Source organism: Tachysurus vachellii, chromosome 9, assembly GCF_030014155.1.
Source record: "Tachysurus vachellii isolate PV-2020 chromosome 9, HZAU_Pvac_v1, whole genome shotgun sequence".
NCBI classification, from domain to species: Eukaryota; Metazoa; Chordata; class Actinopteri; order Siluriformes; family Bagridae; genus Tachysurus; species Tachysurus vachellii.
This window is the reverse complement of record NC_083468.1, coordinates 15548148-15574287: the sequence shown is the minus strand read 5'-3', so window position 1 is coordinate 15574287 and position 26140 is coordinate 15548148. Positions and strand designations below refer to the sequence as shown.

The following is a 26140-nucleotide window of genomic DNA, read 5'->3' as shown; positions in this document are numbered from 1 at the left end:
TAATGTGTTAAGATAATTTTAGAGATCCTTGTTGATGCTTATTATTTGTATACTATTATATAATTTTCTGTTTTGCTGCTACTGCATAAAATAAATCATAAAAAGGTTAATTTCTCTTTAATGGAGGATTTTGCTGTGAAAACTACTGAGCGAATTGTTATATATTTGGCATCTTAAACAAAGCATGCTTCTATGGAATTCTATGGAAAAGGATTACATGCAAAATAGAAATATATTAATGTGCAGATCTAAACTTCCCTGTTGTCCACCAATGGCAGCTTTAGTGGATTAACAATTCTTGATGAGAGATCAAACATGCTCATTAGAAACACAGTTCAGTAGTATTTTAGTATTTTGTTATATTTCTTAATATATACAGTATTATACTTTCTAGGTTTAATTGCAGTATGTGGCCAGTAGAGAGAGACATCGAGCAACAAAGAATGAACAACTATAAAAAAGTGAATAACCTTTTAATCATAAAACTGACATAGAATATAGAATATGTAGATTAAATTTAAGACAATACTAATAAAATATTCTAGTAAAAAATAAATGATAAATAAATAAATAAAATTTATCTTAAATAACCCTAGCCAAATTAAACATTTTTCTATCAGGGATTTTTTTAATGAAACTAGTGGTTCAATCAAAACCAAAGTAACTAACATATTATTGTGTCAAATTATTGCAAGGCTTAACTTTTTTATAAACTCATGTACATAATATCATCTTGATAACAAGGAATATTATGTCAGCTATCAATATATAAAAAATTGGGGTTATGGCTTATTGTTTATGTATAAAATGTATATTTACCACATACATATGTCAAATATCATTTGGTCATTTCTGTTAATTCAATGAAAGTCCATGTTTTAATGAAATTATCTTCCAGAATAAGACTAAATGCAATGTTTATATGCAGTGCACTGTGGCACTATAGTTATGCCTGTAGTGCACTACAGTTATTTAAATTCATTTCCCACAGAATTCATTTCCAATCCAACAAAAGCTACTCTTAATAAACCTGTTAGGGTAGTATTATGACGCCTGGCTTAGAAATGGATTCTTGAAAGATTATGAAAGTTACAGAGTGTGACGTGGACTGTTACACACCAGTATGATACCAGTACATTTTACCTTTAAAGTGTAGTGATTAGTCATGGATTCAATCACATAGCAATAAGCTCATTGTTTTAATAACATACTTATTACTCTAATTACTCTGATTTATAACTCTGATTTCACCCTTGAACTGGATTTAAAACTTAACCAAGGATCCATTGAAATGTTTCTATTTAACCTTGTTTAGATCAGATAAGATTATAGCCCTGAAATGTCACTATAATTTAAAGTTAAATTGTAATTTTAAGCTTAGGGACAAGGATACATTATTGAAGTGACTAAAATGTTGATCTTTTGAAGCACAAGAGTATTATTATTGTTACATGCTGTGCAAAAAAAAGGATTCCTAATCAAATGCCATTCCTAATCCATGTCATAATCAAATCAAATATGGTACTTTTTTTGCTTGCCTAAATGCTTACAGTCAAACTGTACTGCTAGCACCTTGATATAGATTTCAACAAATAAAGTTTATAAAATGGATGAATTGTACCGCCACGCTGCAGCAGGTGGCGCAGTTTCACAACTGCAACCATTTCAAAGGTCATTGGGCTTTCAAAATGGAATCCAACTCAAACTTGCCGGTCAGAAATCAAGGTAGGAGCAAAACCACAGGAGTGAAATTAAATTTTTTAAAAATGCACATATAAAGATGATAAAATGATGTTGCTTTATTGAAAACAGCACGCAATTAAACTAAATAGACTGTAAGCACAGCCTTAAGCTCTAGGCCTGAGCTAAACATGGACTCATTATCCACCAAACAGCGGAAATAAACCGTCTCTAAGTAAGAAGGGACAGTCATGCAACCTGTTAACCCACAATCAGTTTAATACGAATAATTTTCATTAGTTAAGAAGTTGTTTTTGTCTGTGCGTCAGGACGTGGTGACGTCACTACGCCGGATTCACTGTGCTGTAGCGCCACCCTTCGTCTTTACACAACCTTGTATTAAGGGTGATATTTTTATTTATTTTATATGCACATGCAGTTGAAAAGTTGTGAAGAAGAAATGCATATAGGCCTCAACGTAGGCCTCAAAATAAAAAAAAGGCCAAATCTATAAATATACATTGCATGGGTCACATGGCACGTTCGAATTAATTCAATTTTCCTTTCTTTGTTTATACATTTCAAATAATTTCAATACAAATACTTTACTCACTCACTCACTCATTTTCTACCGCTTATCCGAACTACCTCGGCGTCTCAGGCGTCATCGGGCATCAAGGCAGGATACACCATGGACGGAGTGCCAACCCATCGCAGGGCACACACACACACTCATTCACTCACACAATCACACACTGCGGACAATTTTCCAGAGATGCCAAATAAACCTACCATGCATGTCTTTGGACCAGGGGAGGAAACCGGAGTACCTGGAGGAAACCCCCGAGGCACGGGGAGAACATGCAAACTTCACACACACAAGGTGGAGGCGGGAATCGAACCCCCAACCCTGGAGGTGTGAGGCGAACAAATACTTTAATAATACATAAATATTGAATTTATAAAACCATGAAAATTGTATGTATGTGTGTGTGTGTGTGTGTGTGTGTGTGTGTGTTGAAACTCGTTAATGATTTGCACTATTTTCCACAAGAATCTAAAAGTATATAAATAAATGGAATGTTTAATCGTGTCTGAATCCTCATTACAAAAAGATCAAATGTGGTTTATATCTAGAATACGTTAAATCTAATATTAAAAAATTTTAATGATCAACATTTTCACATGCTTCAATAATGTGTCCTTGTCCCTAAGCTCAAAATTACAGTTTAACTTTAAATTATAGTGACATTAAAAAAGTATTATCTTATAATTTACTTTAATTTCAAAGAGGATTACATTAAATGATGTGCCAGTGCGAGAATTCAGTTCATTAGTGGGGAAATGGTTAAAATCCTTTGCAGAATGGACCTGTTAAGAGGATTGTTCAAATGGACTGTTATGTTGGTTCCTAAAAAAATAGTTCTTCATCAGTGCAAGACTGCAAATATGAAACCTGAAGACGGTACAGATATCCATGACTCGGGAGGGCATAATAGTCGCTGCTCTAGAGTCTAGAGGTATAAAAGTTTTGTAAAAGATTTCAAGGGTTTCACAGCCTCTTGAAACTTAATTTGTATACTGTATAACACCTTATGTTTTGTACTAACTTATTTTGCATAAACACTTCAAAACTTAATTGCTACAGTGAATTCCTACCCCGTGGACCTGCCTTGTCAGGATTATGATACATTGTGCCCTGACTCTGAATACCTGTCATGTCTTGAGTCAGACACAGAATCATTTTGCCTTCCCAATGGAGCAGAGGTCAGTGCTCATGACTACACATCAGTAGAAATAAAAATAACCTACTTGATTTATAAAAAATATATATCTGGTTAATTATAACAACTGCTTACAGGTACAAGTAACGTATGACAATATAGGCCAGCTCAGGTTGTTTGGTGAGAAAGATCCACCTCATAACCTTCTCGCCCTCCATTTACCTGGAGATGAAACCCAAGGTTAACCGAATTCAGAATCCTATTCACTCATTTAAAAAATTTTTTTTTCTTTGTTGGTTGTTTTAATGTAATGTAATATACTCTTTCAGTTGTTGCCATATACATGTATCGCAAATGGTGGTCCATCAGTGATGTTTTGAAGACATCCAGCAAATCCAGAAATGGACTTGTGTTTGTAAGTTGATCACATGCTTGAGCAAGATATAACCTAAACTGTAAATCTGTTTATGTAGAAGGAAGGAGGATCTGCCTATATCTGTGATTCAGTTTATTTTACAGCATTAATCATGGAAATAAAGATATTGATACCAGACGTTTTATTATTATTACCTTTATCACTACAGGTGGAGTCAGTAATGGAGAGAGTTATACTGTTCCTGCTGAGTCAGATTGTGTTTGGAATGTTGGAAAGGTCTCCGGGAGAACGTGTGTATTTCTCAACTCACCCTGTGTCAGAATATGGCAAAATCTTCTGGCAAGATGGAGAAGCAGTTGGCTTTTACACTGTTAAAAACAAAGGTGTGACTCTCACATCTGTAAACATCAATATACATGTTTTATTAATATCACCTTTGACAGATTGAAGTTAATCAACCCTGATCCTTTCTTATTTCAGTACTGATACAGCACCATCTGACTTCAGTTCCCATTATTATTTTGGCCTGTGGTTCATTTCTTACATAAGTTTAAACAAGTCATTTGCTCAGCAGCCTCTTTTTTCCTCTCTTGACGATAATAGTGCTAAACAAAGCATGCTAAGTTGGCAATAACTGGAAAGCACACAAAACCTTGTCCTGAAGACCTGTAACAGAAAACATTCAGACTGTTACAAAACTATGATATTGGAGACTTCTTTTGTAAATGTTACATAAATGTTTCCTAACAAAGAGCTTAACCATATTCACTTGTTTTACAGTAGGTTTTTCTTGAATTAAAAAAAAAGTCTTAACATAAATATTGTGTATAATCAGAATACTAGGAGAGCCCTGTGGTTATAAATTAAATTTTATATTTTTTAAAATTTGTTTTAAGAATTCAACACATTGTTGTATAAACATTTTTTAACATATTATAGAAATGTATTTATTTCTACTTGCTTAATCGTCCAATACAAGCTGTTTAATTATTTGTTAATAGTTTGGTTTAACTGTACCATTGTGCATCTTCATAAGTGGTTCTCTTGTTCTTTAAGGAAGCCTTTGCAATGGATACACTGCTCAGAGTTATCTTCTCCCTGTGCTGGACACTGTGTTTGTGCGCAGCCACTGGAGGAGGAGAGGCTTAGCCTTGCAGATGCTCCAGGATTTCTGTGGGTCCCTGCCAACAGAGAGGGTGCTGGGTATTAGTTACCCTGTATCTCCCAGTATGTATAGAGGTAAGCTAAAAACAAATGATAAATAAATGTTTCAGCCCCAAATGAGTGTAGATGTGTTTTAATGTTTTACTTGTTTAGAAGTGGCTTTTGTCTTTATGCTCCACCGTGAGTCATATTCATATTGGAGCTATGAATGCTGAAGTAAGCTGGAACTAGAGAAGCCTGTGGTTCTTTTGATCTTTTTTTGGAAGCTTTTGTGAAATCTTGGATAAGTTGTCAATGGTCCCTTAGAGAAATTTTGGCCGAAAGACTACTCCTGTTATTATTTTATGTTCCAGCTGTTTTCGATTTAGATATAATGGCTGTCACTGTGGTTCATTGATGCACACTATGCCGAGGTCAAAAGAGAGCTATCCTGATATGGATATTTACACTTCTAGAAATGTTGTCTTTAGCTCTGATGGAGAGGTTCTGCTAATCAAGGATTTCTGGCAGTCTAATTAGTATATGATGTACAGAGAATGAGGTGAATACACTTCAATGGAATTAAAATTTTGCTTTTTGCTATTTAGCACCTGAAGAAAATTCACCAAATACGAATACCATTTTGTGTGTTTTGCAGTGTTGTCATTTCTCTTGTTTTTACTTTGGTTAAAATTTTTTCGTTCTATCAGACTTTTGCTTTTTACAAAGCATTTTGTAAATCATTACATAATGATGATAAACAAAATGTAAAAAAAAAGCTTTTTTATGCTTAAATTAGTTTTTCAATACATTTGTATTTCTATATAGAAGCTTTACTTACACACCTCGTAACAATCTTTGTGTGCAGTATGCAAGAAGTACCTTGAGATACACCATGAACAAAGGGAGCACCTTTATGAAGTGGAAGCTCCTGGGAATTGGAGTCAGAGACGCAACGTGTGGTTGAACATACTTCTCCAGCAACGGCCAACAAACAGTGAGCCTGTTCTGTTGATGTTGATGGTATTTTCAAATCCCAAAGTGTTTTATTCTTAATATACCACATCAATTTAGCAACGATTAGGGAAACGTTAGCTTAGTGGTTAAGGTGTTGGACTTGTTCTGATCAAAGGTTGTGAGTTTGCATCCCAGACCACCAAGCTGCCACTGCTGGGCACCTGAGCAAGGCCCTTAATCATAAATTGTATAAATTTAGTTGTATAAATGAGAAGTCTAAGTCTCTTGTCATTTCATGACTGGACTATTTTAACTCACTGCTGGCAGGTCTACCTATGAACGCAATTTATCCTCTGCAAATGATCAAAAATGCAGCTGAACAACTTGTTTTCAACCTGCCTAAATTCTCAAATTCCACCACAATGGCTTCCAGTAGCTGCACACATCAGATTCAATACATTGATGTTTGCCTACAAAGCCAAAAATGGACCAGCCCCCTCTTACCTCAAATCTCTAATCACATCTTGCACTGCACCTCGCACCCTAGGAACTACCAGCCCCGCTCGACTGGTCCCACCATCTATCAGGGTTAGAGGTAGGTATACAGCAAGACGTTTTCCTCTTCTAGCACCGAGGTGGTGGAATGAACTTCCCATGACCTGCCTCTTCCTGCAACACTTGAACTAGCACATTTTCCCTGTTTGTGGAAAAATAAATAAATAAATAAATAAATAAATAAATAAATATGCCTATCTGTGACCTAGAGAACCACTAGGTTCATGTCGCTCTTTATAAGGGTGTCTGCCAAATGCCGTAAATAGATAAGGGAGTATAACCATTTTACAACTATTTTATATACAGTATATATATGTATATATATATATACTGTATATATATATATATATATATATATATATATATATATATATATATATATAATTTATTTTTTTTATTTTTTAGGGTCCATTTATTATAAGGAGGTTTCGATTATGTGGAGCGTCCCATGACTAAATGACCTTGCTATAGAAATTATTATATATATTATATATACAGTTAAAAGCTGAGGAGTTTTTATCTGCTGGAGTTTGACGTTTCAAAAAAAATATATTTAAGTTGAACTGTATTTTAGTTTATGTTGTGAGTTAAACAAAGGTTTGCTGTTATTGTGTTCTTTGTGACCTCAGCTGTAATCTTTTTGTAGGTAGGATTTTAGAAGAGAGTCCAAACTTCACACAAGCTACTGACAAACAACTCACAGCAAATAAAGGGAAGGTGAGGTTACATTATCCACTTTAATATTAACTATATGATATGGCTTATTGAAGGATCACGGTGTAGCTGTGCTGTCCCCCCAGGATTTCATGATTTTTTTACTCACAGAAGGTCTCCAAGACTTTCTGCAGATTTAGGCCAAGATGTGGCATGTGACATCTTAACAACATGCATTCAGCTAAAGCCCTCTTTGATTCATGTGTGTCAAAAATGAGTGCAGCTATTGTAGAAAGTAATTACATCTGCCCTCACTGCTAGAAGATTTAAAAAAAAAAGAGAAAAAAGAGAAAAAAGAGAACTGCTAGAAAAAAGAGTAGTTTTGACCAAAAAAATCCACAAAAAAAAGCCACAGCAAAATAAAGCATTTCTGGCCACAACAATCACAAAAAATAAATCCATGGTACTTGACAATAAAGTTGATTCTTTTTCATTCTTTTCCAGAAGAATAAGAGACAACTAGCAGGCACTAAATGAAACAGAACCCAGAGAAGATGTGTAGAGAAGAAACTGACCGGGCTGGGACATAACAGAAGTGGGAAAAAATAAGATATCATCGTGAATTCTGTTCTACTGTATTGTATTATTACTTTATTAGCTTTATATTTTAATTATATATTCATTCATTTTCTACTGCTTATCTGAACTACCTCGGGTCACGGGGAGCCTGTGCCTATCTCAGGCGTCATTGGGCATCAAGGCAGGATACACCCTGGACGGAGTGCCAACCCATCGCACGGCACACACTACGGATTCACTCACGCAATCACACACTACGGACAATTTTCCAGAGATGCCAATCAACGTACCATGCATGTCTTTCGACCGGGGAGGAAACTGGAGTACCCGGAGGAAACCCCCGAGAACATGCAAACTCCACACACACTAGGCGGAGGCGGGAATCGAACCTCCAAACCTGGAGGTGTGAGGAGAACGTCCCCCCAAATTAATAAATAAATATATATATATTTCCCACTTGCCTTATTGAGCACCAGGAAGGAAAAGACAATCATCATTTACAGAAATGGCAATGGTCATTTGTGTAGAACAAAAATGTTTAAATTCAAATAAAGCTACATCTGGATTTAACAGCAATCATAGGAGTTGAGGATCAGGCACAACTGAAGAAGAAACAAAAGTAATTACTCTGTAACAATATTGGTTAGTTGTCAGCTAGATGTTAATGTAGATTTTGTCTATTATAGAAGTGTTATTTGGACAACACAACTGAACTAACGAAATATTTGACATTTATTTTTTGCTCCGTTTTTATGCTTCCTACATCTGGAAGTGTTTTCCCTTTAAGGAAGACAAATTAAGCTTTCAGCCCACATAGCCTGCTTCCAAGTGGCCAGAATGTTATGTATAATCTCCTGGTGAAGCCAATTCGGTGTTGTTTTTATAAACCTACGCTCAGGCTTGACACTCAAATCCCAGATTTGTCCAACTGAAAACAATGAATTACATTGCTTATTCACCACATATAAAGCACGTACTGTTTCAGATCATGCCTTTTCTTTCTCACTGGCAAAATATTTCAGTGTATTTTATTATTTCATATAAATGTATTTATTATAAACTTGGATGGATAATCAGAATTTCCGTCACAATAATGGCATGTAATGGAAACTTTTAACATTAGCATTTGGATGGAATGGAAACTGGCATCATTTAACAACTCTGGGCTTAAATGGATCCTCGCAGGAATTGAGGTTTGGTTAATAACTGGGTCTCCATGACTGACTTTTTAATAATCAAACTGCATAAATGGAGCTTTAGTCATGTCTGCATGTTCATTTTAAAGATGGATGTGTTAAGCTTTCAACTCATTATAAGTTTTCCTACTCTTTGAGCCTAGCTTGTTTGTATTTTTAATCCTGGGCAGTTTGACAGTTTACAATTATCCAGTTCCTGCTAAGGAAAGCCATCCCAATTGCTGCCCTATTCAGATGTCTCGAATAAGAAAATGTATTGTTTGAATTTTGCACGAGAAAATATTTGTTAAAATAAAAACTTGGCAGTGAGATGTCGATAAACAATGTGCTCACTTGTTCGTATTTGTCAGTAAACTAGTATCTTCATACTATTTATTACTCTCTCACGTCTACTTCACACTGTTATGTCAGAAATAATCCATAACATATTTGTGTGATGTGGCCTGATATGAAACAGTTACCAGCTTTAAGTGGATTATTTTCCTGTAACAACACAGCAACACAGTGTTTTTTTATTTGGGAGAAAACTTAAATTTCTTAATGAGATCATCATGGTTTTAACTATTCATAATTTTATTTAATGTTGCAAAATATCCATAAAAAAAGTTTGTTCTTGTTATCACTTTATGTCATGACAGCTAAAGCCAGATGTTCCCCTTCAACCTGCCTTTTTCCACTTTTTTCTTTTAAATGAGACAAAAAAAATCATGTAATTAAGATGCCAGAATGCTCATGAAGTCTGAAATGACTGACTGAAAGTGAATAAATAAATGTCAAATAAATGTCTCATTACAGGAAGCTTTCTAATATCTGATGTGATGATATCATCTGATCATACAAATCTGTTTGAATGAGGTGTTAATAAAAAGATCAGAGCATATTAAAAGGAGTGCATACGTTTTTTATACATGTAATTTGCCTTATATCCAAAACTACTTTCAGCTGAATAATAATCAGCAGTTTTTGACAAAATAAATAGATTTTTCAACAAAGTTTATATTACTTAAACACACAAACTAGCAAGTTAAAAGTTATCCCACTTTCTTTATTGCAAAGTGGCAAATCCACTTTTTTGGTCTAATTTTTCATTCATCTTTCATTCAGTGATGTTTGGGGAGCTTTTGGGAAAATATTCTGTGTACTTCACTTGCTGACAAGTAATCCTGAAATCATACTCTGTAGAATGCTATTATCTATAATGGTTTAAGAAAATGTAACAACCAGCTTTGCAAATACAATGAAGACAATACTCAGAAGACTTGAATTTCGATTGGCATTAACTAACTTACCCTTAACAATAGTATTTAAAATGAAACACACATTTCTTATTTTTTCCCATTAAGGTCACCTCAGTGTATTATTGATATATATTTGATTTGGCACAGGTTTTATTCCTTGTTGACGCAAACCTCCCTCATTGATCTGGGCTTGGGTTTAGCACTGTCTTGCTCTGTCTCTTTTCTGGGGAAAACCCGGGGTGTGGCAGTGAGAGCACTGAAGCTTAACCTCTTGTCCTCCAGGGACTTTAATGCACTTGTTCTAATGTGTTATAGAAAAATGATGTTTCTTGACAGCACTTGTTCTAATGTGTTATCATTTCATTATTAACAGCTTATTACCATGGACTTATATGCAGGATGTTCCACATAATCAAATAAATCATTAAATCATACTAATAAAAAACAGAACAATACATTCAATGTTTAACAAAGAAAAGCATGACATTTCTTGACAGTCAAATTTTTTTAAAATATATATATTTCTCACATTCTGGTTTTAATACATAACCAAAAATAGTTAAAAATCATTTTGTTTTAAAGCTATAAAAATGAATTATTATATTTTTCTATGACATCATGTCCCTTTGGTTTTATATTCTGTTTATATAACAGCATAACTGTGGCAGTAGTGCAGACTTCAGGGCTTCAAATCACAGGTTTCTTTTATGTGCTCATTCTAATAAAGTTTCTATTACTAAATATTTTTGGAAGAATGAAGTCAGGATTACAGGACAACAGGACAGCATTAAGGAGAGAAATGTGTCAGTTTCTCAGTAATGTGACAAGCTCCAATTCGTTTCGCATAATAAACTTCAAAAAGAGAAAGTAAATTAACTTAATTTATCCTTGCATAAAACCCTAAATAAACGTTCATGACCAAATCAACGCCTGTATAACGATCATCCCTGATTCCATAATCCACAAATATTAGCTCTCTCTTCTTCCTGAATATCAACATTGTCGCTTACTGATGACGTAAAACGAGGAAGCGACAATAAGGTTTTTGTGAAGTTTTGTTTTGTTTTGTTTGTAAACATCCACGCAGAATCTGCGAAATGAGTCGTATATATGACAACACAGCGTTAGAAAATAAACCCGTTCACAACGAGAAACTGTCTTTTTCATGGGAGCCATCTATTTATCAGAGGTAAGATGTGAATTTGCGAAAAGAAAAAAAAAAAAAAAAAAGGTTTGTTCTACACAAAACAATGACACTGAATTTGACTGATAATCTGTTTCAGTGGCCCTGGAGTGATTTTAGAGGGAACGCTGTATGATGTGTCACGCCATGCACTTTCAGACATCAATAATAAAAAGGTAATGAGATGTTTTGTTTGTTTTTTGCAAACTTTACAGTGTCCACAAAATCTGTTTGTTATTTTATTATTACCATTGGTTTTAGTTCAAACAGAGCTTTGGTTGTTTGTAGGTGCGTTATAACATCCTGTATATCAATCCAAGTCGAATCCACTACAGAAAATATGACTCCAAGGGAAATGAGATAGAGCCCAACTTCAGTGAATCCAGGAAGGTCAACACCGGTTATCTTATGTCATCCTACAGTAAGTACTTTTATCTGTTTCTGTATAATTACCTAACCTTTGTACTTAATATATAATAGATTATTATGTGCTACTGACTGACTCAGATGGCACATCAGAAAGCTACTGCATGCAATAACATCTTAATGAATATAATTGCTATCTCAAACTCACCAAGCAATAAACTGAAAAGGAAATGCAGTAGAAGGAAATTTTTAACACAATTGACATGAACAGGGCCCTTAATTCTCTTTGTCCCAGGAACGTCATATCATGGCTGACCCTGTGCTCCGATATGCAAAAAAAAGAATTTCACTGCAGTCTAATATATATGTGGCAAATGAAGAATTCTTCTTCTTCAACAAGCCCCAGTTATCCAGTTTCCTTCCACTCCCCCTCCAATCCCCCATAAATTTATCATTAGGCAAATGAATTATGTTAACTTGTCCACAGGGTTCCCGCGGGGTCTTAAAATGTCTTAAAAGCATTGAATTTATTAATTTGGAAATAATACCTTAAAAAGTCTTTAAAAAGTCTTAAATTTTGATGTTTGGGTCTTAAAAATTGTGCTGTATGTAACTTCTCCATATTGTAATTTCCCTCAAAAGTTTCATTTGTCAACCACGATTATTTTGATTAAATGACGTAGTATAAAAGAGTGGCGGAACCAATAATTGAGAACGCAACGTAGCCCCGGGTCACCGAACAAAATACTGCGAACACGCGATGCCTTCAGTAAAGGAAGATCATGCGCTACGACACCACAGCCATAGACTACAACACAACACAACACAACATAACAAGCAAAGGAGAAGCGCGAGAAATCAATGAAAATCTCAGCATTCCACAGGAAAGGTTGTCAAACGAGACGAGACGAAATATGTTTGTCAACAACCTTTTTTTCATGACTAAGACGAGACGATGACAAGACTGCACCACTGTCCAAAAACGCTGACTAAGACTAAATTAACATGCATTATTGTTGACGAAAAAAGACGAGACGAAAATGTTTTGTATAAAATAAAAACTAAGATAAAATCTCTCTTCATTTCGTCTACAAATTGCTTTTTCATCAGCTGTTATGCCTTTAAAATATTCACAACGAGTTCGCGGCTTCGCGCTGTTGCTCAAGTTACAGGTTCGCGAAGCAGATCCCGCTTATTATATTGCTACCTACCAAATAAATCGATAATTTGGCACAAAATGATGACTTAAAAATTAGTTTATTGATTTAAAAATGATTGTATTGTTTCCGCTAAAGAAAATAGTGCGCTCCGTCTCTACGGTTAGAAGCCTGTGTGTCCATGGCAACGCTGTTTTTCATGGCAACGGTGTTTTATAGTTCGCAGCGGTCTGTTATCAAGAAATAAAATAGTGTGTGCGTAGAAAGAATTTGTCCACACGCCGCTCAAACAAACAAACAAACAAATAAATAAATAAATAAATAAATAAAATCTCCTGAGCGCAAGTCCACCCCTGGTCAAGGCAGGCTTTTTGTGTTAAATTATAATTCCTGTCGCTGCGCATGCTCTTTTATTGTACATGACAGCTTATGTCCCGATGACCGGTCTTTGCATTACGATTAAAAGCAGTATCAATAAAGTAAAAAATGTGATGTGCAGTCAAGTTCGAGTGTATGCACTGTTTAAACGAGTGTTCTCAACTTCTCACTGATACTTTTGTGATTCGCGGAGTTTTGACCAGTTTTATAGCCTTGATATTGTTTCTTATTTAAAAGAGGTGACAGAAAAAACTCAGCACCCCCAACCTGAAACCTCTTCCCTGTCACAATCACATTATAATCAAAATTAATAATTAGGCTTAAAAGCAAATGTATATGTAAGGGAATCAAGTTTAACAATTACATGTAATATTGCTCCAAATATCATCAATAATGGTGTGTGCAATACCATGTATAACTTGCATTAAGTTGGTAATTTATATGTATAATGTGTGTGTGTGTATATATGTGTATATGTGTATATATATATATATATATATATATATATATATATATATATATATATATATGTATATATATATGTGTGTGTGTGTGTGTGTGTGTACACACCTACAGTTTTGATCTTAGGCTTTTCATTAAGTTATTTATTTCCACTATAACACTTCTGTTCCTGATATTATTGCATTTAATGAGGCCTCGTTGTATTTATTCTTACAATAGATTCCAGATGTGGTCAAGCTACAATTTTTTGACTAAAACTAGACTAAAATTAAAAGACTTCTAGTCGACTAAAACTTGACTAAGATACCTTGAGTTTTCTTTTGACTAAAACTAGACTAAAATGACGAGACTTTTAGTCGACTAAAACTTGACTAACAAAAAAAGATATGTGAATGACTAAATATGACTAAAACTAACAAGGACATTTGGCACAAGACTAAGACTAAGACTAAATTAAAAATAGGTGACGAAATTAACACTAGACTGACGCACGCAGTTATATTTTTAAAGTTTGTTTTTACGTTAGCTACCTACCAATTTCATTCTGAAGTTATGGGGAAATGTAAATTTAATGGAGCGTGGCTTTATAAAAACTCTTCGTCATTGGTTGAAACCAGTGGACAACAACGTTTTTGAGGCCTTTTGCACCATATGCAAAAAAAGGATTCAGCTAGGTACAATGGGAATGAAGGCATTAGAGTCTCATGCCTAGTCGTCCAAGCACATTAACGTTCTCAATGGACAAAAACAAACTCCTTCCATCGCCTGCGTGTTTCAACCAACTAATGTTAGCCAGCTATCTGCTAATGTGCCTTAAGTGGCAACAGGAGCTAATGTTAGCCAGCTTGCTGCTAGCGCTGCAGACCCTCCAGCTATGGCCGCAACTAGAGTGGATCTGCGCACAGCTTTTGGGTCCACACCAACACTGACCTGATCTCCAGGTCCAACCTCTTGCGGAGAGGCCATAAGGAGTAGTTGACGGAACTGGCTGTCCTTGATAAAGACATTGCTGTCCTGCGTGAAGAGCTAAGGAGCTGACTGTGTTTCTTAATTTAATTTATTGTTGAGTTCTGATTTTCGATGTTTATTGTTCAGGGGTCTCTCAGTTCCCCATATTCCCAGCATGGAATAAGTAGCTAGCTCATGTTAAAAAACAACTTAACATTGTTCAGCAAACTTTCTTGTGGCCTACTGAAATGTTTTTATTTTTCACACTGCTTGGCTTATCTTTTACCCATTCCACATTTGAAAAATAAATGAACACAAGTTCAAGGATTTTGTTTTTCTTTGCTGGTAGGGACGTGAAATAGGTATTAATTTTTTATATAAATGGTCTTAAAAAGGTCTTTAAAAGACTTGAATTTAACCTTAAGAAACCTGTAGGAACCCTGTGTCCATAGATGAATACATAACATAGGTAACATAGGTGAAAATGTGTGAATATGTAAATGAATGGCACCAGGCAATGGACATGTGTCCCATCTGAATTGACTTCTCTTGCCTTGCACCTGGTGTTACTGGAATTGGCTCCAGAGCCACTGTAACCCTGACCAAGAGAATGCGCTTTCTGAAGATGCAAGAATGAATATATTCCTAGACAATTTATTGGCAAACCTCAACACTTTACTGTAAATGAAATTATCCAGCAAATTATGTGGCAGCAGCCCAATGCATACAGCCATGCAGATGCAGGTCAAGCATATTAGTTAACCTTCTCACCAGACACTAGAATGGGGAAAGATGTGATCTCACTGGCTTTAATCATGGCACGGTTGTTGTTGCCAGACAGCATATGTTTTTCATTTATAGTGACATTCAGTGTAAACTTCTACACAGTGTAAAGATTTTAACGTTTAAAAATCACAGGTCATCAGCAGATTTTGAAAAATTCCAAACCAACCCATATGGTGCTAACATCATGCCAAGGTCACATATTGAGGTCACATATTTTCCTATTCTGGTGTTTGTGTGAGCATTAACTGTAGTTCATGATTTTATGTATTGAACTGCTGCCATTGCCTGATTAGATAATTACATAAATGAGCAGGTGTACAGATGTTCCTATTAAAATATCTTGTAAATATATGGCTTTTTCTTTGCAGACAGATACATTCCATCCTATTTTTTTCTAAAAGGAAATCCCATTAGTTCCAGATGTGTATTGCAGAACTTGTGGTGGCTGGAAAAACTACAAACAGCACTTCACCAACAAGATTGTGTTAAATCACATGATACACACAAACATTTAAACACTTGACTTTGTATATGCTCATTTGTTAAATACACAGAACTCGAAGCCAAAGGTGAATCAGATCATCTTACCAAGGAGCAGCTGAAGGGCATAGTGAACAAAAAGGAACTGCTTACTATCACACAGAAGCATTGTCCCAACCAAGCATTTGCCTTTTGGATCTTGGAGGCTGAACTGGAGAAGACAGAGCTGGAAATAGGACAAGATATCCGTATAAAGACTAAAGGAGATGGTCCCTTTATCTGTGAGTGTGTCTTTGCCAATGCCTTGTAATAGCAATGTTGCTGAAACTAACTGGATATTAAGCTATCGATACATTATTTCTCCTTTTATGTTCCAAGTTTCCTTTGCCAAACTGGATGCTGGCACAGTCACGAAGCACAACTTTGCAGGAGATGAGGCAGCTGGGGAATCATGGACAGACAAAATAATGTCAAACAAAGCAGATGCGCCAAGTAAAGCGAAGCCAGCTGCACTGGGTGAAGGGGCTGAAGAGGATGAGTGGGTAAGATAGTGACTACTCAAACAGTATTTGAACTGGTGATACCATACATAGTTGGACAGACCTGAGTTTCTAACAGCAGTTTTACTAGCAAAAAACACAAACCAGTGCATTAGGATGTCTATAATGTGGCCTCAAACAATGTTTTGTTTTTTACTATTTTACTTTTTGTAATAGGAATAGAACATCTTAATATGTAAAATAATATTGGGTTTTGTTGAATTGTCATGCTAAATAAAATTAACCACCATTAATCTTAATCTGCCTTAATCTACTGTACAGTCAAACTTTGTCTGATAAAAGTAAGGCTGTTCATTATGTTCCAACTCATCCAATTTTGTAATGTCACACTGAGCTATATTTTTATTTCAGGATGACTGACCAGTACATCAAATTCATGGATGAAAATTGTAAAGCATTTTCTCACCAAGACATACTTTATACCCATATGTACTTCATACAGTAAACTCAGATCTGTTTATATAAACATTTTTATGTAAAGAACTAATAAATGACATTTTATTAATAATTGAGGTTTGTGTCTGTGCAGGGTTTTGTATTTTGATTATGTCAAATATTATTAACTTGGAAATGTAGTTGTTCTAGTTTTTTTTCTTTACTGCTCGACAGTTTTTAACAAACTACATATCAGCCACAGTCACACCATTCCTTCAATAGACTGTGATCACCACTAACCAGATGTTCTTTGGGCTGTGGAGCATTCTTGGTATGTTGTTTGTGTTGCTGACATGTCTTTGGTACAGAAGCAGTTCTGGGATTTTTCAGGGAAAAAAATATATTTTCTTAGGTATACATGGAGAAGAGGTGACAAAATTGATATAGTCACAGATGGACTACAGTCAGAAGTTTTCTACCTACAAAGAGCACCTATACTGTGATGCCTTATACCTGTACTCATATGATGCCAATGAGTACAGATATAAGGCATGTGGATCTAATTCACTGTCAACTAAGTGTACCTACAAAAACATTAAATTGATATTTATCAAATGGAAAATTATGTTTAAGAGAACAATAATAATAATCCAAAGGTTTTATATTTTAATTTAATTCAGAAAGAGATTGTTTTAGGCAAGGTATTTATGCATATGCATTTATACTAGTTACTATACTTACAAAATATACTAAATGAGTAAATAAAATTATTTACTTAAAATAATATGCCTGAGTAAGTAGCTTGGATGATACATCATCTGTGTAAACATGGGTGGAGCAATAAATTAAATTAAATCCATAAAACCCACAGGTTAATGTTGAGACTAACATGTATTTATATAACATTTTGTATTCATTAGGCATTCAATCAGCACCAGTAATATAGATAACTTTAAAAAAATGTATGGTTATTTTCAATGCAGTAATAATCAGTTTGGTTTAGTATAAAAATTCTTTAAAATGATGAATGATCACATAATTCTTATTTTTAATCAGATTAATACCTAATTGTGCATATTTATCCCTAATCTTAATTTCATCAGTTTGACTAACCTAGTCTTTTCCGGAAAAAAAAGGAAAAAGGCCAGTTTTCTTTTCCGATTCAATGATGAGATTTCCTTATGAAACAGGCTTTGCTTGTGGAAAAACAAAACATTGTGAAACACAGGATGTTGTCTCTATAACCACACCAGTACTCAACATCTGTTTCTCATTGCTCTAGCTCTTCTATGCATACTGAGTTGTGCAAATGCTCAGTGGACCTGTGTCTGTTCTCTGAACCAGTTCAATACAGTCTGTTTATTCTCTTTCACCCATTTAATGTTGGCTTCAGTCCTCTCAATTGCCTGATCAAGAGCTTGTGATGTCGGCCCGAGGCTATCCTCATCATGTTCGCTTTTGAACTGCTTCAGCTAGACAGGGACAATTAGAAAACGTGGAGGTTAATCCATGCATTCTGAGGTGGAACCATAGAATATAATGTGTCATTAGAGTTTAAGGAAACTAATGTTATCCTGTTGGGCGGTTTTCACCTGTTGGAGCTCAAAGTCTGTGTTGAACCTCTCAGTCACGTCATTAATCAAGCTTCCATAGGACATTATTCCACCTCCGTACCTGTTTAAGGAAATGAGCATTAACCAGGTGGATAATTGTATTGCCTTTTAACCATGAGGACAAACTATAAAAACACAGTGCTCACTAACTGCTGAACTTAACCTTCGATCCCTGAATTGCGTGTAAAGTTTAGTATCAAATGTATAACTCATGACTTTCACAGTAGGAAATAGCAAATTGCTAAACCCTACAAACTTGGATTATATCCTTAAATTAGGGCTTTTTTCAGTAATTACATGGTCAGACTTCTTAAAAACAAAAAACAATACTCACAGCTGACTTATGTAGTTCCACTGGGCCCGAATGAAATCCCATGCAAGAGCTTGTCCAGCTACATTCCTGGCAATGTAGTTAATGGTAGACACTACATCCATTTTCCTTATCTTGTTAGGATCTAGAGTGTACTCAAGGTATCTGCATGGGAATGAATGACATTATAGGTGTGTAATAAGTGTGGCCACAGAGGTTGGACCATGATGTCACAAAATGCTTACCGGTTTAAGAGCCAGATAATTTTGGTACAGGACAATGCATATCTCAGTACATCTTGTTCTGAGGCAACTCTAGATTCTTCATATTTTTTCCATGCAAATTCCCAGTCATCCTCATTTCCAGCTGCTATAGCATTGCAGTAGATGGTGGACTTTAAATTAGGTGGAATCCTTAACAAGAGAATGTTTAACTGGTAAGAATAAGATTACAATTGATGAAAATGTCCTAATATATTCTCAAACCCAGTAAAAATGAATTAATATATAATATTAAATATAGGATTCCTTATTTAAATTAATCCTATATTAATATATTAGCTTATTGCCTAATATATTAATGTATAGTCTCTTCTGAAATGATTGGTATAGACAGACCAATTCATTTGTTTTTTGCTGCAGAGTGAAGGAATTTGGTTTTGAGATAAAAAGATGCATGTTAGGACAGAATTTCAGCCATATTTCCTAGTATTTATTTGCAGATGTGTTGACCGACAAAGCACATTTTGTATCAGAACACCCAATTTTTAGGTGAGCTAAAATATTGGAACATGTGACTGACACGAGACAGTTAGACTGATTGTTTAAACAATAATTAGCTCAATGTGGCCTAAATGCAGGTGTTAATATAATGCAGTAAATGTAAAATGAATTTACCGATCTGTCCCATTTCTCCACTCTTTAAAAAGCTTTTTTGCCATATCCAAGCACACTTCAACACCGTTGCTGCAGGCCACTGAAATGGCATTTATTTGATTATACCTGCAGAGAGATTAGAATACAATTACATAATGCATTTTACATACAGTATTAAAGGAATTTGGAGAAACCAGTTAGATACATACTGGTCAGAAAGGTTCAATGGAACAGTTGCATTATCATTGTACTCTTGGAAGTAGTTGTAAAGTTGGCCAACTTGCTTTCGTAAGTATTTCTGTAAACAGAAAATGGAATAACAGACCAGTCCTTAGTCTTTTCTGATTATCTGTGCACTCTCACTCTACCCATAGGGTCCTGTGTACATTACACTCACCTGCATGGGGCCATAGACCTCAGAGCGATCAAACATGAGAATAAAGTAACCCAAGTTGTTCAGAGCTGACTCCCATGGAACATACTCAGTTTCATTGATCAGATACTTGGTTGTGCTCAATGCCAGTGTGACATTGATGTATTTGGCCCTTCAAAAGACAAGGTAACACATGCATGTATGAATATGAAACTTAAGACGAGAGAATATTGTAGGTTTTTTATGTCTTGGGATATGTATGGAAAAACCAAAATACATTTACAATCAGAAAAAAATATTAAATGTATTTACCTAGCAAGATTAAATGCGTCATCAATTAACTGGCCTCGGTTGATAAGTGGGATAGTCTATGAAGAAGCACACAATACTGTCAGGGGGGACTGAAAGGGGGGACTTGTCTCTTTTGTTTCTAAGAAGAACAGTTGAATCTCAACAATATTGTCTAAGGAATAATGAAATGAATATATATACTCACTTGATAATTACTCTCCAGTTGGTTAATAAGTCTATTCCAGTTCTGTTCATCATAGTTCACTCTATAATAACCGTTGCAGTTTATATTGACTAATAGCCATACATCATTAGTGACTTCAAAAACAGGCTTACTCACTGTAGAGACAACATGTTTCTGGGCATTAGTTACTGTGTCATACTATAACCATGTTTCCTATTTGTTTCCTAATGCAAACACAGCTTGTATAATTCAGTGATAGCTTTTCACAAAGGAGAGAAGAGGTGAGGTGAGGATGGGTGAGAAAAAGAGTATGCGAGTGAGTGAGTGAGAGAGAGAGAGAGAGAGAGAGAGAGAGAGAGAGAGAAAAAAAATGAGACAGTATGTGAGTGAGTGAGGGTGAGAAAGAAACAGTGAGAGTGAGAGAGAGATTTACCAGGCCCTTTTTCTTTCAGTAAAGTTTTCTTTGTTTCAGTGAAATCAGATTGCGTATAGATAATTGGAATCTGCCATTCAAGCCTATGGGGAAAACAAAAACTTCATAAAAGAGTGAAGTTTCAGGCTTAAAATTCGTTACAGCATGGGTTTTTTCTTTTCCATAAACAAAACGATGACATTTCCAAAAATAAACAAACAAACAAACAAACAAACATTTTTGCAAAAGTACCAAGAGTCAGAATGATTTATTTTCCATTCAGGATGGATTTTAGCCCATTAAACCATATTTAACCAGACATTCATGTAAATATAATGTTTACCATCTCTAAGACCAACAGGCCCATGTAAGCAGTGTATTTAATACAGAAAATTACTTTTAATACTTATGTAGCTTGAGTGAGATGGTAATGCATTGCTGTCTCACAGCTCCAGGGCCACTGGTTCAACCCTGACCATAGGTTACTGTCTGTTTGGAGTTGTTCTCTCTTTGTTTTCATGGGTTTCCACCCCACTGTCTATAATAATACACATAGGAAACTTAGCTATGCTAAATTGCTCCTAGGTATAATGTGTGTGCACTGTTGTTCTCCCACAGTTACCAGGACTGGTTCCAGATCCACTGTAATCCTGACTAGGATAAAATGGTTACTAAACATGAATGACTGACTGAATTAATTAATTAATTAATTAATATGTAATGGTGGGTTCTGGTTGAAGTGTTCCTTTCAGATGTAACTGATGTAAAAATAAATAAATAAATAAATAATAAAAAAAAAAATTTGGCATGGAGCTCACCCAGTGTCCTCGGCTCGATTTAAAAGGAACTGCTCCTGAACAATTTCTCCAGTGGTGGTATTTATACTGATGACTGGGTAGCCTGCTTGATCTGTCCATGTTGCCATAATGCTCTCTACGTCCTCAAATGTAGTCTGAGAATGGCAATACGTTGCATTATTAAGTGATAGTATGGTACTGTATATACCAAGTGTCGGTGTGGGTGCAGATTTTTATACAAATCAAGCAGAAGCCACACCTGATTCCACCTGTTTAATCAGTTGTTCTTTTCTTTTAGTAGACTCTGGTGTGGCTTCTGCTTGGTTGGAATGAAAACCTGCACCATTCCGGCCCTTTCCAGATAAGATTGGACACCGCTGGTATATACACTTCATGTACAAATGAATGTGGACACCTTATCATCACACCTATATTTTGGGGCAAAAATGTAGAAGCGCACATTTATCATAAAGTCTTTGTATGTTGTAGCATTAAGGTTTCCCTTTATTGGAACTCAGGGTTGCAAACATATTCCCATATGATAATGCCCCTGTGCACAAAGAGAGGTACACTTTGCCAAGGTTGGAGTGGAAGAACTTGCAAAGAACCTTGACCTTATCCCCACTGAACAGATTTGGGATGAACTTGGAAGCTGACTGCACCCTACGTCTTCACCCCAGGTTTTCACTTATCTGCTTGTGACTGAATTGACAAATCCACTCTGCCAGGCCCCAAGCTCTAGTGGAAGGCCTTTCCAGGATGTTATTATAATATCAATGGAATGGAATGTGTCTAATGGCCAGGTGTCCACAAACCTTTAGCCACATACTATATGTTAGTATGTGCACATGACAAAAACAAATATACAGTAAGTTCATCCTTTATTACTGTTGAGTATTTGTTATTTTACATATGCAAGTAGCTCTAGCACATTTACCTTCTGCATACACTTCCACAGGTCTGTAGTGTCAGCAGTCTTGTACTTGTAATTCTCAAGGTAGCACTAAAATGAAGTAGTTGTATAAGTTTTAAAATTAAGCTTATATGCTTAGACATTATTATAAGTAAAGAAAAAAAGAAAAATATTGAACTGTGCTAGGCTTGCTCACCACACACCACTTACCACAAGCCCTTCAATAAACTTTTCCTCCCCAATGTAAGCTGACAACATTCTAAGTACAGCTGCACCCTATTGAAAGGACAAAGAAACTTGCTCAATTAGTAACATCTAAATGATCTTTATATATATACTTATGTGACTTATGTGTATAAATATATAAGCCCTTAAATTGTTGGGCAATGAAGAGACATCAAACCAGCCTTGCTGTAGGTGATGCTGTCAAATAGTTGCAAGATATCATATGTTGTCTCTACTTCAGACTCCTTCAAGCTCAGGGGGTGTGAAGTGTTCAGTGAATCCATCTCCATGACTGGATGCATTTCTTTAAGCACAAACATATCTCTCTGAAAATAAGAGTAGATTCACAGATGTCAGAATCTAGATTTGCATGTGACAGCTAAAGTTAAAAGGTTTAGTTGAAGCAACTTTAAAGTAAATTTAAGTAAATTGCAGTAAATTTAAATGTTAATGTATAACAATTCTTTGAAATGTTTGGAACTTACTATGTTCCATGTAGGCTCGATGTTATCCACTCCCAAGTATGAGATGTATGTGGCAAATCCCTCACTCAGCCACAGGTTATTCCACCAGTTCATTGTGACAAGGTTCCCAAACCACTAGATTTCCAGCAATATTGATCATGAATTAATAAATCCAATTAAAAACTCAAAAGTCTGTATGCATTTAGTGTCATAAAAATGTGCCACTGGCTATACACACAGAGTCTAAAGCAGTTTTTTTAATTAAATTTGAATAAATAAGTGTATAAATATACCTGATGTGCCAGCTCATGAGCTACCACAATGGCAACCCATTCTTTATCAGAGGAAGAGGACACATTGTCCTTATACAACAGAGCTGATTCTCTGTACATTGTTAAACCCCAGTTTTCCATGGCACCTGCACTGAAGTCAGGTAGTGCAATCTGATCTGTGAATATAAGTACATATGGTGTACATTACCAATTACTAAAATGGTACCTTCTGCTGTTTTTTTCTTAACCCAAACATTTTAATCTCACCTAGTTTGTTTAATGGATATTTCATTTTAAATGTCTTCTCATAGAAGCTCAGAATCTTCCCAGTGATACTCTGTGCATACTTGGCATGTCCAGCATCCACAGCCTCAGGTCGGCCCCAGATCTTCAGAAACGAAAAAATAAATTAGAAATGAATGTAAAATGTAGACTTTGCCTGAAATTATTAATTAAATCTAAGTAAAACTGTTATTACAAGAATTTACATATCAATATGTATAGCAGTATGTACATAATCAACAATTTTATAGTGTTGAACTCAAATGATTTTACATTCTCATTTTTTACTTTAAACAAAATGACATAATAATAATAATAATAATAATAATAATAATAATAATAATAATAATAATAATAATAATAATAATAATAAAGAGACAAATATTATTAAACAGCAACACACCTGTATGTCCTTGTTATCATGTTTACCAGTTTCAGACTTAAATGCATTTACTGTGAAAGCTAAGAGATATGTTGACATGATTGGTGTTGGAGCAAATGTTGAAGCAATCCACATATTTTCATCCACATACCGTTCATTGTCTGTTGAATACAAAAAGTGTTTTTACACTAATGCTATTTAAGTGCTTTATGTTATGCTTATATTCACTTTTGTAATCTGTGTTCATCAAGGCAAGCAATGTAATTAACAAAGCAAAGTATCAAAGCAAGATCACCATTTAGCTAAGATGTTATCTTATATTAACTTAATTCCAACACAAACATGTTTTAATAGCTATCACAAAGCCACTTACCTAGTTTGGCATTGGAAAGGGCATGGGTCTTTGGTCTGTGGATAATAGTAATATTAAAAACTGCTTTCATAGCTGGTTCATCAAAGCAAGGGAATACTTTTCTAGCTTCTGTGGCCTGCATCTGGCTTGCAACGAGAAATCTGTTGGGAAAGGTATTCATATATAACCCACAACTGCAAAAGACCCTAGACAGGAAATTTAAATATTTCTAATAATTGTTTCATGTCACATTAGTTATGGGTACAAATATGTGCTATTCAGAACTCCTTTGCTTGAAACATTACAGCTGAGATAACTTTCTTGAAGACAGGTAAAGAAGAAAGCAATAAAACTGGGTAGGAACAGAGTTGGGGGTTCCTTCTACAATAAACACAGTAACATAAATACTGCCGTGGCCAAGAAATGGCTTTGGGTAATCTGATATTTGGAAGGGAATGTGTGAGTTTTTGTGTTCTGTTCCCCCTTTGGACTTGGACACACACAAATCCCACTGCATGATTCCAGCTTCATGAATAACATGCCATAAAGAAAAAACAGAAACCAGAGAGTAATGTGGAGCTGAAATCAACAATGAACATTTTTTAGAAAGTATTTTCAGCTAGCAATTTACTTGTGTTACAGTGATGTGAAGCTGGGTTTCTCAGCTCCAGTCTTAGGGACTCACAGTCTGATACACAGCATGAGCTGGGTCAGTAGGGAATACTTAAAACTGTACAGGCAGTGATTCTATAGTACATAATACTAGACAGAGAAAGCACTATTTTAGGCAATGAGCCTAAACACTTTTTCAAATATAAGCAATTTAAATATTACAAAATGCTTACCTTTTCTTTTCTTCACCATCAGTTACCTCTGTGTACTGGCTTGTATAAAGACCTGTTAAATCATCTAGGAGTTCCCCACTGAATTTAGTGAAAAGATCATAATAGTCCCCATTTCCTACTAACTGTTTCTTAAGCACAATCTCAAAGAAATGAGAGTCGTTGTGCAAAGTATATCTCTCTACTGCTATATTCTCCCTTGTGTTAGTATGAGTCACTATAATTTTGTCGATTGATAGATCCAGGGCATGAAGAAAGATAGTCCATGTGTCTTTCACACATTTAAACCTAACTGTCGAGTTCCCTTCAAAAATATAAACTTGCTCGGTGGCATTGGGTAGTTCTGCGTAGAGATGTGTTTTAAGGTTGACTTCGTAGCTGTCGGGAATCAAATTGTCAGGAAGTCTCAGTGTTGGTGGAAGTCCTGTTGGAATAGGCGTAGTAGGACGGAGGGTTGGTAGAGGCAGTGGTGGTTGTTTTGCTATCTGCATCTGGTAGAGGGTGACCATAACAATGATGCCACCAAGCGCAGACACTGTCAGCACCACTGTGGCAATAGCCAGGGTTTTAGAAATATATACTCCTTTAGCCATGTCTGTCCCATGTGAGAAGCTCCAACAAGTGAATCCGAGCTAAGTGAGGAACCCACAGCCTTTAATTAGACTATGAACCTTTCCATAAATCGAGGAAATTTACACAGCTGAAGGCATAAAATCACTGCCTTCATTGGGATTACACATTAACTAGAAGAGATAA

At 35.4% G+C, this 26140-nt stretch overlaps 3 protein-coding genes across 7 annotated transcripts; 2 read left to right on the top strand and 1 right to left on the bottom strand.

The window, feature by feature from the left end:
* Positions 1–1644: 1644 nt before the first annotated feature.
* fam169b (family with sequence similarity 169 member B) lies at positions 1645–9188 on the top strand. 5 transcript variants are annotated; one of them, XM_060877889.1, is made up of 9 exons: positions 1645–1725; positions 3329–3447; positions 3542–3644; positions 3734–3819; positions 3989–4163; positions 4837–5019; positions 5792–5920; positions 7082–7152; positions 7594–9188. In XM_060877889.1, the coding sequence occupies exons 1-9, from the start codon at positions 1689–1691 to the stop codon at positions 7624–7626; spliced, it is 936 nt and encodes a 311-aa protein (XP_060733872.1). In that variant the 5' UTR covers positions 1645–1688; the 3' UTR covers positions 7627–9188. The 5 variants fall into 5 exon arrangements, 3 of the variants coding, with proteins under 3 accessions (XP_060733872.1, XP_060733871.1, XP_060733870.1); XR_009649017.1 differs by lacking the exon at positions 1645–1725 and adding an exon at positions 1732–3200 and having other exon boundaries at positions 5792–5946; positions 7597–9188; XR_009649016.1 differs by lacking the exon at positions 1645–1725 and adding an exon at positions 1732–3200 and having other exon boundaries at positions 5792–5946.
* A 1932-nt stretch (positions 9189–11120) lies between these two features.
* arpin (actin related protein 2/3 complex inhibitor) lies at positions 11121–16934 on the top strand. Its single transcript, XM_060877884.1, has 6 exons — positions 11121–11291; positions 11386–11461; positions 11574–11706; positions 15937–16143; positions 16241–16404; positions 16774–16934. Exons 1-6 carry the CDS (start codon positions 11200–11202, stop codon positions 16780–16782), a joined length of 681 nt encoding a protein of 226 aa, XP_060733867.1. The 5' UTR covers positions 11121–11199; the 3' UTR covers positions 16783–16934.
* A 520-nt stretch (positions 16935–17454) lies between these two features.
* Positions 17455–26140, bottom strand: anpeplb (alanyl (membrane) aminopeptidase-like b). The gene is made up of 20 exons (XM_060877883.1): positions 25388–26140; positions 24564–24703; positions 24212–24351; positions 23794–23914; positions 23548–23702; positions 23276–23389; positions 22973–23116; positions 22776–22841; positions 22590–22655; positions 21674–21807; positions 20877–20959; positions 20465–20598; positions 20281–20336; positions 19993–20140; positions 19805–19893; positions 19617–19721; positions 18966–19133; positions 18745–18885; positions 18390–18471; positions 17455–18269 (listed from the first exon to the last, which is right to left on the bottom strand). The coding sequence occupies exons 1-20, from the start codon at positions 25975–25977 to the stop codon at positions 18111–18113; spliced, it is 2835 nt and encodes a 944-aa protein (XP_060733866.1). The 5' UTR covers positions 25978–26140; the 3' UTR covers positions 17455–18110.